The 11,528-nt window shown below is 59.4% G+C and overlaps 1 protein-coding gene across 11 annotated transcripts in view; it reads right to left on the bottom strand.

Moving 5' to 3' along the window:
• Positions 1-3,390: 3,390 nt before the first annotated feature.
• The window catches only part of EIF4G1 (eukaryotic translation initiation factor 4 gamma 1), a 46,396-nt gene continuing 38,258 nt past the window's right edge, over positions 3,391-11,528 (bottom strand). For all 11 annotated transcript variants that reach the window (XM_073359209.1, XM_073359214.1, XM_073359212.1 and 8 more), the window contains 10 exons: positions 9,328-9,587; positions 9,056-9,171; positions 8,493-8,665; positions 8,075-8,200; positions 7,874-7,955; positions 6,546-6,644; positions 6,181-6,315; positions 5,745-5,826; positions 5,327-5,467; positions 3,391-5,088 (listed from right to left, as the gene is read on the bottom strand). In XM_073359209.1, coding sequence (XP_073215310.1) covers positions 4,907-5,088; positions 5,327-5,467; positions 5,745-5,826; positions 6,181-6,315; positions 6,546-6,644; positions 7,874-7,955; positions 8,075-8,200; positions 8,493-8,665; positions 9,056-9,171; positions 9,328-9,587 — 1,396 coding nt within the window. In that variant the 3' untranslated portion in view covers positions 3,391-4,906. The remainder of the gene's footprint in view (positions 5,089-5,326; positions 5,468-5,744; positions 5,827-6,180; positions 6,316-6,545; positions 6,645-7,873; positions 7,956-8,074; positions 8,201-8,492; positions 8,666-9,055; positions 9,172-9,327; positions 9,588-11,528) is intronic.

Raw genomic sequence — 11,528 nt, 5'->3', positions numbered from 1 at the left:
TTCCTGGGCCACCTTTGTGCTGACGCCCAGAACGGGGAAGGCTGGGCCAGGCCATGGTGGGGGGTGATTGCTTCGGCCTGGGGCTAGTGCTCAGGAGCTCCTTTGGGTCAACGGTGAGCCACATGTGCGGAGAAACCCTGAATGCACAAGGGGGGCATAGGAACACCAGGCACACAGGATGCAGCTCCCAGCCCAGCTCAGCAGACAGCTGCTCTGGCAGTCCATTGGGGGAGGGAAGCTGGCAGAGGATGGGCAGGGTTTGAACTCAAGCCTGGAGCCTACCAGGAACTGGGGCAGTTGGCATGAAGTACCCTTGCAAGGGAGAGGTATGGGGGGCTGCGGGGAAAGTTCCATCCTTAATTTTTTGGGGGAGGGAGAGGGACAAAACCACCCCATTTGAAAAGATGACAGAGCTGTTCCCCCTTTCTATGAAACGCAAGGGGGCGGGGGGCTGGCTCACAGCCCCCACCGCTAAGAGAGACTGAAGGAGGTTTGCAGACACCATGTCCGCTATACCCTCGCCCAGGAGCCAAGGGGGCTCAGGTCACGTGACAGCCCAGCAGCCATGGCTCGTTAACACCCTGATTTCACACCCCCATAGTGGGATCTACAGCGGGAGGCATGCGGGGTTCCAGGGGGCTGGGCCAGCCGTTTAGACAATCGAAGGCGACAGCCCCAGCTTGCACGCTCCAGCCCTGGCTTTCCGGGCAGAGTCCTTCCACAACGCCTCACACCCCTTTCCCAGGCAGGGCACCGGCGTGGGCACTCCATGAGTCACGGACAGAGGAGGAAGCGGGAGCAGAGACGCTGCTGCCAGGGGTGACTTGTTCCCCTTACACCGCAGTGGCAGCACCCGGTTCTTGCAGATGCTCACTGGTTCGGGATTAAGACCAAGAGCCAGGATGGAGGCAAGTGGGGTCTGACTGGTTCCAAGGCTGAAGGGGGACAGAGACAGGTCAAGGACTGGGCCTGCCATGCTGCAGAGATGTTGAGGGCGGGTCTCACAAACCGGGACTAGGGGAGAGCAGACCCCGACAGCACGGGGGAGCAGGGCCAAGGAAGCCACTCTACTGCAGCTAGTCTGAGCAAGGCCTAAGGCTCCTGAGCCCACGCTTAGATCCTGCTCCGGCCACCGAAAGTCTGTGCCCTGGCTGCCTGGCATTGGCTCTGGGGCAGGCTTCCTGCCCACCTGGGGCTCATCAAAGCAGAGGTTGATGTGGACAAGGAGTCATTGCTTCTCCTCCCCACCAGGGCCCACTTGCAGCCAGACACCCCGTACTGGCAGGCCAGACTGCTTACCAGACACTGCCCGCATTCACCCTGCCCCAAGCTTGTCCCACCCGCCAGCCCTACACAGCTGCCCTGCTTTACCCCCACAAAAGGGAACGCTTCCTTCTCTCCCCACAACCCAGCATGGGGCTCACAGCCAGGTATCCCACAGCCCTGCCAGACTAGAGACAAAAGCCTTGAATCTAGGACAGGCAGATCCCTGAGCCCCCGCTGGGCCCAACTCACCAGGCTAAAGGCCGGCTGGAGGGTTGTGTGGTGTCCAAGAGGGGTTCAGAGCAGGCAGCTGGCGTGTGAGAGGCCTGCCCCCCCCCACACACACACACATGCACTCCGGGCCATCACGCTGGAGGCCCAGCACATCGAGCAGCAAACTCTCACTGAGCCGAGTGACGGTGGGTGGGCAGGGCTGTGACAAGCAGCAAGTCACCCCACACTTGCCCCATACATGCCCATGTAACATGGATGTTCCAGGCCACAGTTAACCAGGGAGAGTTCCCTACCCCTGATAGGCACTGCGCACACAGCGGGACTTCCCTCAGGACCAGCCCCTGCCCGTCTCAGTCCCCCCGCTTCCCTTCAGACCAGCCCCTGCCCGTCCTCATTCCCTCCACCCTGCAGCCTGATAACAGTGAGGCCCGCCCAGGGCAGGCGCTGGGTGAAGGTCATAGGGACAGAGAGAGCTGCTCCAAGCCCCAGACTGCTGTGCCCACCAGCTGAGTTCAGACGGGTGTCAGGGGGCTACGTCCCCACTGGATGAGCAGGCGGGGGTACAGCCAGGGGAACATAACACCAGCACCACCCCAATGCACTAGCCTAGATGCACCCCACTGCACTAGGTCTGGCCCCGTCCCCAGGGGGCTGGAGGCCTCAACTGTGTGCCCAGCCCTGCTCTCTAGGCCTGGCACTGCTGCCTACCCTTGCTGGGAAGTGGGCCTGGGGAGAGCATCTCTGATCGCATTTCCCTGAAGGCACCAGACCATTACACCCAGGTGCCCCTCTTACCGCTCAAAATCCCCACCCCTCTGCAGACCAAGCCCATCACAGCCCAGGAGCACTGTCCTAGTACAGCGAGCAGCCCCCTGGGCCTGCTCCGACCCGCTCCAATACAGCCCTCAGGCACTCGCCAGCAGAACGAACCAGCTCTTCAAGGGTTGATACAAATCAATCCCAATTCAACAGCAGCATCTCAAAAAGCTGCCCCCCACAGGGTTGGGGAGATGGGGCAAGGCTCCGGCCCCTGCCCCACATGGTTCCCCTGGAAGCTGCAGGGCAGGCTCCGTAAGTGCCCCCTGCCTCCATGTCTCTCCCCTACCCCAGAGTGGGCAGTTGAGTCTCCACAGCCAACACAATGGGCAGACGTGCCATCAAACACCCGCCAGCCAGGGACCAGCCTCCAGCCAACAAAACCAAGTGACTTGTTCTCTCCCCAGCAGAGCCAGCTCGTGCTTCCAACCAGTCAATCTTCCCAGCCTGGGCCTGGCGTGGAGCTCGGTCCCAGCCCCCCCTGACCAGGGGGGAGGCCCCAGCTCATATTCCCTGCTCCCTGAGCCAGCCAGGGCTCCTGCCTGGGCCCACATGAGCACTGGTACCCCCTACAGGGAAACATCCCCCAGCCTGGATGTTCCCCCACACACACCCAGCAAGCCCCACTGGGGCAAGGCCCCATGTCTCACTCCCTAACCCCCACCCCAGGGCAATTCGCCTAGCGAGGGTAACAGCAGGAGAGGCTGGAAGAAGCTGCCCAGGGCAACTCTGCATGGCTCCCTGGGGCTGCCACAAAAGCCAGAGGAGGGGCCTTTGCTCAGCTAGCCCCTGGTTCAGCCTCCAGGCTCAGCCCCCCCCATACAATACACCACAGCAGCCTCTGCCCTCCCGCACCCAGGGCCCACAGGCCCAGTCTCACGCCCAGGGCTGCAAAGCCAGCCGTAGAGACAGAACCAGACCAGCGGCTGGAAGCCAGCCCCATTCAGATGAGGAATAAGGCTGACAGCGAGGGTGGTGAACAGCCAGAACCAGGCACCTCGAGCAGCAGGGGATTCTCCATCTGTTGCTGTCGCCCTGGGGGGCAGGTTAGCCAGCCAAGTCACTGGGCTCAATACAGAGGTTACAGGGTGACATTTAATGGTCTGTGTTACACCAGGTCAGACTAGATGCGCTAATGATCCCTTCAGGCTGTACACTATGAATCATCTATCATCAATCCATCCACCACCACCACCCCTGTGTTGGCTCTGCCCAGCCCTCAGACATTGGGGCCCCTGCAGCCTGGGGCAGGAGCTCAGAGGGTGTAGCCCCCTTCCCAGGGCTGGTGCAGGCAATGCTCCAAAACACCCTGGCCTTCTGGACTGTACTCACGCCCCTTCGTTCCTGCCACCTCCCCTTGCCCACAGTAAGAATGGGCACAGTCCTTAGGGGACCCAGGCTGCCCCCAGTTGGCACCTGCCCCACAGCTCCTGGTCTTCGCTGGACTTCTGGGCTGCGTTCAAGTTCCCGGATCTCCCTCCAGACCAGACCTGCGAGCGCTTCTCTTCGGACTCCCGCGTTGGTAATCCTTAGGCTGGAAGAGTGATGGCTACAGTGCCACATAGGAGCCTTCACCCCATCCAGGGCATCCCGCCAGCACCAGCTCCAGACGGGCTGTAACTGCTTAGCACCCATTTGCTAGCTGGCCCCGAGTCCCTGAGTCTGGAGCCGCTCTCTGCGCTGCGGGGGCGGCAGGTGAGCCCTTGCAGACACAGGCCCGGATCCGACAGCGGCACACGCGGCGGGATTTAGCAATGTTCTTTTATTTCCAGTTTAAGGTGAAAAGATGCCTTTAAATCTTCAATTAAATACTCCATAAAGAAAAGCAAAAAAAAAAAAAAAAATATTTACAAATTCATGTGACCGGTAATTGAATCCTTGTTTTAATAATTACGCGTGCGGCTCGTTAACATCCGGCGCTCTATAAATACAGGGGATGCAGATGAAGCCACCGCTTGCTAGCTCGCACAATTGTGGCCTTAAACGTGTTGGGGGGGTGGGGTGGGGGAGAAGGAGACAGGAGTTGCCGAGCTGGCCCTGTGGGAGGCTCACCCAGCGCAGAGGGGGCTGGAAGTCCCACTCCCGCCCGGAACGGCCCCAGCAGCTCCCAAGCCGATCTCAGAGGTGGGAGATTGGGGGAAGGGGGCTGAAATGATTTTTTTGAAAATAAAAAACCATCCGGCGGGTTTGTGGTGCAGGCTGTGATCCGGGAACGGGGGAGCGGGAGAGCAAAGTCCTGTCCCCAAACCAAATTTAATAAGTTTATATATATATAATCTCTCTATATTTCAGCAATAAATGGGGGGAGGAGACGGCCCCCAACAGACACGAGTTTCTGGTGCTTTGCACCCTGCAGAGTTTGGCCCCGCTCACTGCGATCCATCCGGGTTTCTGCGCTGGGGCTGAGCAGAGCCCCACAGCGTGCCTGCCTCCTTCAGCATGAATTTATTATCATCAGACACAAACCAATACAGGCCTCGAAAACAAAACAAAAGGAAAGGAGGGAGTTCAGGGGGCAGGGCGGCTCCCCGCGGCCTCTGCGCAAGAAGAGTCCGGGCCTCGGGGCAGGCCGGTAGGGCCCTGGCCCCGCTCCTCAGTTGTTGTCTGATTCGTCCTCAGCTTCCCGCAGCCAGGTGAAGAAGGCCGTCACTGACTTGAGGGCCACCCCCTTGCCCTGCTGCTCGGCCGGGTCCTTGCTCGACTCCCACTTGTAGAAGGCTTCCTCCTTGATGACGTCCTCGTCGTACAAGGCATCGAAGAACATTCGGAGCAGGTCTGTGGGGAGGGCGAGGGGGTGTGTGTGTCAGGGGGACACGGGAATAGCCCCTGCTGAATACCCCCACCCCACCCCGAGCAGCCGGCACAGAAGCCATGTCCACCAACAGGTGTGGGCTGGGATTGAGTGACTGCAGCCCTCCCAACACCTCCTTTCCTCTCCCTGGACTCCCCAGCCCGCCATCCCCTGGCCCTCCCAGAACCAGCCGCCATCCCCCAGCCGGCTGGAGGCACTCACTCGGAGGCTGATCCAGCTTCACCACGAGGGCCTGTAAGGCATAGAGCGCCTGCAGCTCCTTCTGCTCCTCGCTCACGTACTTCTGCAGCAGCTTGGCCCGGCTTTTGATCACCACTGTGTCCACCCGGTAAGGGTTCTCGACTGCAGGGGGAGGGGAGCAAGTGAGAGAGGCAGGGAGCAGCCCTGGACCAGCTCCTCCCACCCTGCCCCAAGGGCCGGAACTCCTGCCCCACTCCCAGCAGATGGAAAACGCAGCACCGGGAAGGGTGGAGGAACGGGGTCCGCACTGCACTTGGCACCAGCCAGCTTCCCCTTCCCATCCCAGCTGCCAGGGCTCTGGCTAGTTCAGGCCACCCTCGTGGGCAGGTCTGGGCCCCAGCTGAGCCCACAGAGGCAGGGCAGCCTCCTCCCTACTTACAGACAATGGCCGAATGGCACACGGACGTCATCAGGGCCCTGACGAAGATGCTGGACGAGACCTGCTGCTCGCTCAGGTTGGCCTGGTCGGGGGGAGAACACTTCAGAGGGGCAGCCAGGCACAGCACTGGAGGAGGGAGACCCACCCCCACCCCAGGCCTGGCCTCCCCAGGGAAACTGCAGCGCAGCAGCAGTGACCCTGAGAGACAGCAAACGCCCCTACCCTGCTCCCCCGAGTGCCCACTGCTGGGAGAGACTGGGACTGGAGTAGCCAGGTGCACCCCCAGTCAGCACTGCTGCCCCGCTCCCTCCTGGAGTACCTGGGGGCTCCCCCCTGCCCAGTCAGCACTGCTGCCCCGCTCCCCCCTGGAGTACCTGGGGGCTTCCCCCATAGCCAGCGCCCCTTGCTGGGGAGGCCCTAGGGGCAGTGCACTCACCTCGATCCAGTCGTATATTCTTTGGTTGTTAGAGTTCTCTTTCAGCAGCTTCTCCATCTGCTTGCACAGCTCCTCGGCAGTCAGCTCCTTGCGGCTGGGCGTGTCCGAGCTGTCCCCCATGGTATACTCCACTTTCTGGGGACAGGAGAAGCCAGTGAGGGGAAGCCACGGCGCTGCAACAGGAGGGAGACGCGCCCCAAGAGATGGCACTGGGGGATCCTGCCTGCAGCGCTGGGCACCGGACTGCTCATCGTCAAGCTGCTCCCTGCTGGATCCTCCAGCACCCAAAGCTCCAAAGCCAGCCAGGGCCTCTCCTGCCAGCAGCTCCCCTCCCTCAGGCCTGGAGAGGGTCCAACCCCGCTCACCTGCTCCGTGACAAACTTGTTCACATCCTGGTCCTCGGGCAGGAACTCCTTCCAGCTCAGGCCACCCTCTCTCCACAGCGTCCCTGCCTTCTTGTGGCTCTGCAAAGGGGGACAGGGTGAGGAGAGCTCTCCTGTCGTCAGGCTTCCCAGGCAAGTTTAAACGACCCCTTTCCGAGGCCCGGGAAGGCAGAGTGAGCTGTGCCCAGCTGGAGGAAGGGGCTGGCTGGGGTGGGGGCAGACACTCAGCTCCTTCTGCAACTGCAGCAGGAAGTGTCTCCACGTGGCCCAGATCAGGGCTCCAGGGCGGGGTCAGAGCTGCAGGGCAAAGCTTGGAGCCTGCGTTCATTCATAGAACTGGAAGGGACCTCAAGAGGTCATCTAGTCCAATCCCCTGCACTAAAGGCAGGGCTGAGTATTATCTAGACCATCCCTGACAGGTGTTTATCTAACCTGCTCTTAAAAATCTCCAATAATGCAGATTCCACAACCCGCCCTACACAATTTATTCCAGCGCTTAACTACCCTGACAGTTAGGAAGTTTTTCCTAACCTCCAACCAAAATCGCCCTGGCTGCAATTTAAGCCCATTGCTTCTTGTCCTGTCCTCAGAGCTTAAGAAGAATTTTTCTCCCTCCTCCTTGTAACAACCTTTTATGTCCTTGAAAACTTATCACATCCTCTCAGTCTTCTTTTCTCCAGACTAAACAAACCCAATGTTTTCAATCTTCCCTCACAGGCCACGTTTTCTGGACCTTTAATCATTTTTGTTGCTCTTCTCTAGACTTTTTCCAACTTGTCCACATTTTTCCTTTCCAGAACTGGACACAACACTCCAGTTGAGGCCTAATCAGTGCGGAGTAGAGTGGAAAAATGACTTCTTGTGTCTTGCTTACAACACTCCTGCTAATACATCCCAGAATGATGTTTGACGTTTTTGCAAAAGCGTTACACTGCTGACTCATATTTAGCTTGTGATCCACTATGACCCCAGATCCCTTTCTGCAGCTTCCTTTCATCTAGCGGTGCTTCCTCCAACTCAAACATCCCTTTGGCAGCGGGGTCACAGGGAGCAGGGCCGAGCCAGATGGGAGGGATGAGGACTGCAGGGGGTCAGGGCCATGCCCCAGAGCCAGACAGGAGGGATGAGGACTGCAGGGCGTGGAGTGGGTGAGGGCCATGCCCCAGAAACAGACAGGAGAGGCGGGGTCCGAGGGCCCGGACCACGGCTCAGGTGTTACATGCAGACACCAGCCCTCCCTGCCACGGATGTGGCTCTCACTCCCCACTAGCAGGCTGAGGCGAGCAGATGGGCACGGGGGCATCACTTACCATCCCCTTGCACAGCAAACCCAGGATCTCCAGCAGAAGGGTGCTGGCCTTGCCAATGGGCACCAGGGGCTTGGCAATCTCTCTGCAGGGCATAAAGACACAGATCAGCTCCTCATTACGCAGCCAGCCATGCGCCTGGTTACGCTCCCCCCAGCCCCAGGAGCAGGGCCTGGAAGGGCAGCCATGCGGGGAGCTGCTCACCTGAAGAGCTCCTCCATGGGGATGCCCCCCTCCCGCAGGATGGGGGTGATCAGCTCGGCCAGGTAGAGCCAGATGTGCGGGATGTCGATCTCCATGTCCTCGGCGATCTCCAGGATGTCGTGCACCCTGCGAGGGAAGCAGAGGAGGGCCGGGTGGGTCAGCGGGGAGGGGCAGCTTCCAGGAGCCCACAGCTCAGGGCCGGCAGCATGGGTGCCGTGTTTCCCTGCCAGCCCAGGGGCATCTGCAGAGTGAGCCAGAGGGGCAGAGGACAGGTTGGAGCAGGAGAGCGAATCCCACCCCTGCCCATGGGACCGGCCAGGCCCCCAGCCCTGATTCAGCAGCCCTAGGAGGGATGGTGCTCCAAGCCCTTGACTAGACCCTTCCCTAGCAAGGTCACAGGGCATGGGGGTTCTCTTACCCTTTATAGTACTGCTCCTTAGTGAGGTTTCCAGCTTTCACTAGCTGGTACAGCAGCAGCCCCATGTGCTCGCGGGCGATCATGCTCCTCTCCAGCGTGGACTCAATGCCATTCCGCACAAAGACATAGAGCTGTGAGGGACAGGCCAGCTCCTGCACGCACTGCAGTGCCTCCTACAGGGGGAAAGACGACTCAGCATGGCCCACATCTAACCCCCACTGCAGCGCCTCCTGCAGGGGGAGAGAGGGCTCAGCACCGCCCTGGTCCCACCATCACACACACTGTAGCACCTGCTGCGGGGTAGACTGGCATGGCTCAGAATGGCCCTGTGCTTGCTCCTGGTCCCCAGCCAAGGGCTGGCAGCTCCCAGCCCTGCCCCCCAGCTGCCACCGGCCAGCCCAGACCCCTGCCCTGCCCCATCCACCCCTATTGTTAAAGGAAAGATCATTATCACTTGTAATTCTGCTGCCAGTTCCAGGGCTGCAGGCGTCTCAGGGCCCTGAGCGCAGATCCCAGCATGCAATGCTCCTCCCCAGGGGCTGCCCCTGCCTTCCAGTTCTCACCTTCATGTCGTTGATATGCAGGTACTCTTCAATGATGGCCTTGGATTTCTTCTCCAGCTCCTCCTCCGACAGCGCTGGCTTAGGGGGGGCCGCAGGGGGCGCAGGCTCTCGCTTAACTGTGGAGAGGGAGAGATCCCATCAGCACGACTGGGCTGTCAGGTGGATGCCCCAGCCCAGCGCAGGCAGCCAGGCCCTTGACAGGACTTGGGCGCAGGGCGGGTTAACATGGCACCGTGTCCCCCTCCCAGCATCATGCCAGCCCCACTCTTCACCTGGCTCCCTGCTCCTGTCCCGCTCCTCTGTCATGCTGGAAACCTTCCGGACAGCCTCCTGGGCTCCCTGCCTCTCGCGTTCCCGGCTCCTGTCCTCCATCTCCTTGCTGTAGCTCCGCTTGGTGATGGGGGGCCGGTTCCTGTCTGCCCGCTCCCCCCTGTCGGGGCGCTCCAAGCGGTCACCCCTCTCCAATCGCTCGCGCTCAAACCGCTCTCCTCGCTCTCCGGCCTTCTCTGACCGATCCCGGCTGGAGCTGCTCCTGGGGGGCGGGGAAGAGTAGGTGAAGCACCCCAGGACATAGCAACCCCCCCCCCCCCAAGCAACATTCCGCTCTCCTGACTGCACATGCTGCTTCCCCACCCTCTTGAACCCAGGGCGAGACGACTCCGGCCCCCGGCCCCCGACCCCCCCCCTGGGGTTTTAAAGCCTTGCCTGGCTCCCTGTTGCATTTCTCCCTGTCCCCATCCCCTTCTCTGCAGGTGAGAGAGCCTCCTCCTCAGCAGCTCCTGCATCTCTAGCTCCTATGGGGTCTCAGCCGGAAGTGCCCCAGGCTTTGCAGTCTGATTTTTGTGGCACTGCCTAGCTGGGACTTGGTATCCCACACGGGCCTGGGGGGCTCTCCCACCTGCCCCACCCATGGCTGAATGAGCAGCAGCTGCAGGGGGCTGAGAGGAGCTCCTGTGTCCCAGAGGTGCAGCAGGGTCAGGGGACGTGCCAGCCAGCAGCGCCCCACTGGCTCTAGACCCCTCCAAAGCTTGGCTCCAGCAGCGTCTCCACACATGCCTGGGACTGCCAGGCACTCAGGAAACCTCCTTCCCCTTGCTGCGTGCTAGGGACTCTGTCCCCGGTCCGTGTGCAGCCCTGTGCTTGGGAATAATCACCCAGAACGCACTCACCACGCCCTGGCAGCAGCACAGCCAACAGCCAAACGGGCTGATGCGACTCATAGAATCATAGAATATCAGGGTTGGAAGGGACCCCAGAAGGTCATCTAGTCCAACCCCCTGCTCGAAGCAGGACCAATTCCCAGTTAAATCATCCCAGCCAGGGCTTTGTCAAGCCTGACCTTAAAAACCTCTAAGGAAGGAGATTCTACCACCTCCCTAGGTAACGCATTCCAGTGTTTCACCACCCTCTTAGTGAAAAAGTTTTTCCTAATATCCAATCTAAACCTCCCCCACTGCAACTTGAGACCATTACTCCTCGTTCTGTCATCTGCTACCATTGAGAACAGTCTAGAGCCATCCTCTTTGGAACCCCCTTTCAGGTAGTTGAAAGCAGCTATCAAATCCCCCCTCATTCTTCTCTTCTGCAGGCTAAACAATCCCAGCTCCCTCAGCCTCTCCTCATAAGTCATGTGTTCTAGACCCCTAATCATTTTTGTTGCCCTTCGCTGGACTCTCTCCAATTTACCCACATCCTTCTTGTAGTGTGGGGCCCAAAACTGGACACAGTACTCCAGATGAGGCCTCACCAATGTCGAATAGAGGGGAACGATCACGTCCCTCGATCTGCTCGCTATGCCCCTACTTATACATCCCAAAATGCCATTGGCCTTCTTGGCAACAAGGGCACACTGCTGACTCATATCCAGCTTCTCGTCCACTGTCACCCCTAGGTCCTTTTCCGCAGAACTGCTGCCTAGCCATTCGGTCCCTAGTCTGTAGCGGTGCATTGGGTTCTTCCGTCCTAAGTGCAGGACCCTGCACTTATCCTTATTGAACCTCATCAGATTTCTTTTGGCCCAATCCTCCAATTTGTCTAGGTCCTTCTGTATCCTATCCCTCCCCTCCAGCGTATCTACCACTCCTCCCAGTTTAGTATCATCCGCAAATTTGCTGAGAGTGCAATCCACACCATCCTCCAGATCATTTATGAAGATATTGAACAAAACTGGCCCCAGGACCGACCCTTGGGGCACTCCACTTGATACCGGCTGCCAACTAGACATGGAGCCATTGATCACTACCCGTTGAGCCCGACAATCTAGCCAGCTTTCTACCCACCTTATAGTGCATTCATCCAGCCCATACTTCCTTAACTTGCTGACAAGAATACTGTGGGAGACCGTGTCAAAAGCTTTGCTAAAGTCAAGAAACAATACATCCACTGCTTTCCCTTCATCCACAGAACCAGTAATCTCATCATAAAAGGCGATTAGATTAGTCAGGCATGACCTTCCCTTGGTGAATCCATGCTG

This window comes from Lepidochelys kempii, chromosome 9 (genome assembly GCF_965140265.1).
Source record: "Lepidochelys kempii isolate rLepKem1 chromosome 9, rLepKem1.hap2, whole genome shotgun sequence".
NCBI classification, from domain to species: Eukaryota; Metazoa; Chordata; order Testudines; family Cheloniidae; genus Lepidochelys; species Lepidochelys kempii.
The sequence above is the reverse complement of the archived record's forward strand: the minus strand, read 5'-3'. Positions and strand labels throughout refer to the sequence as shown.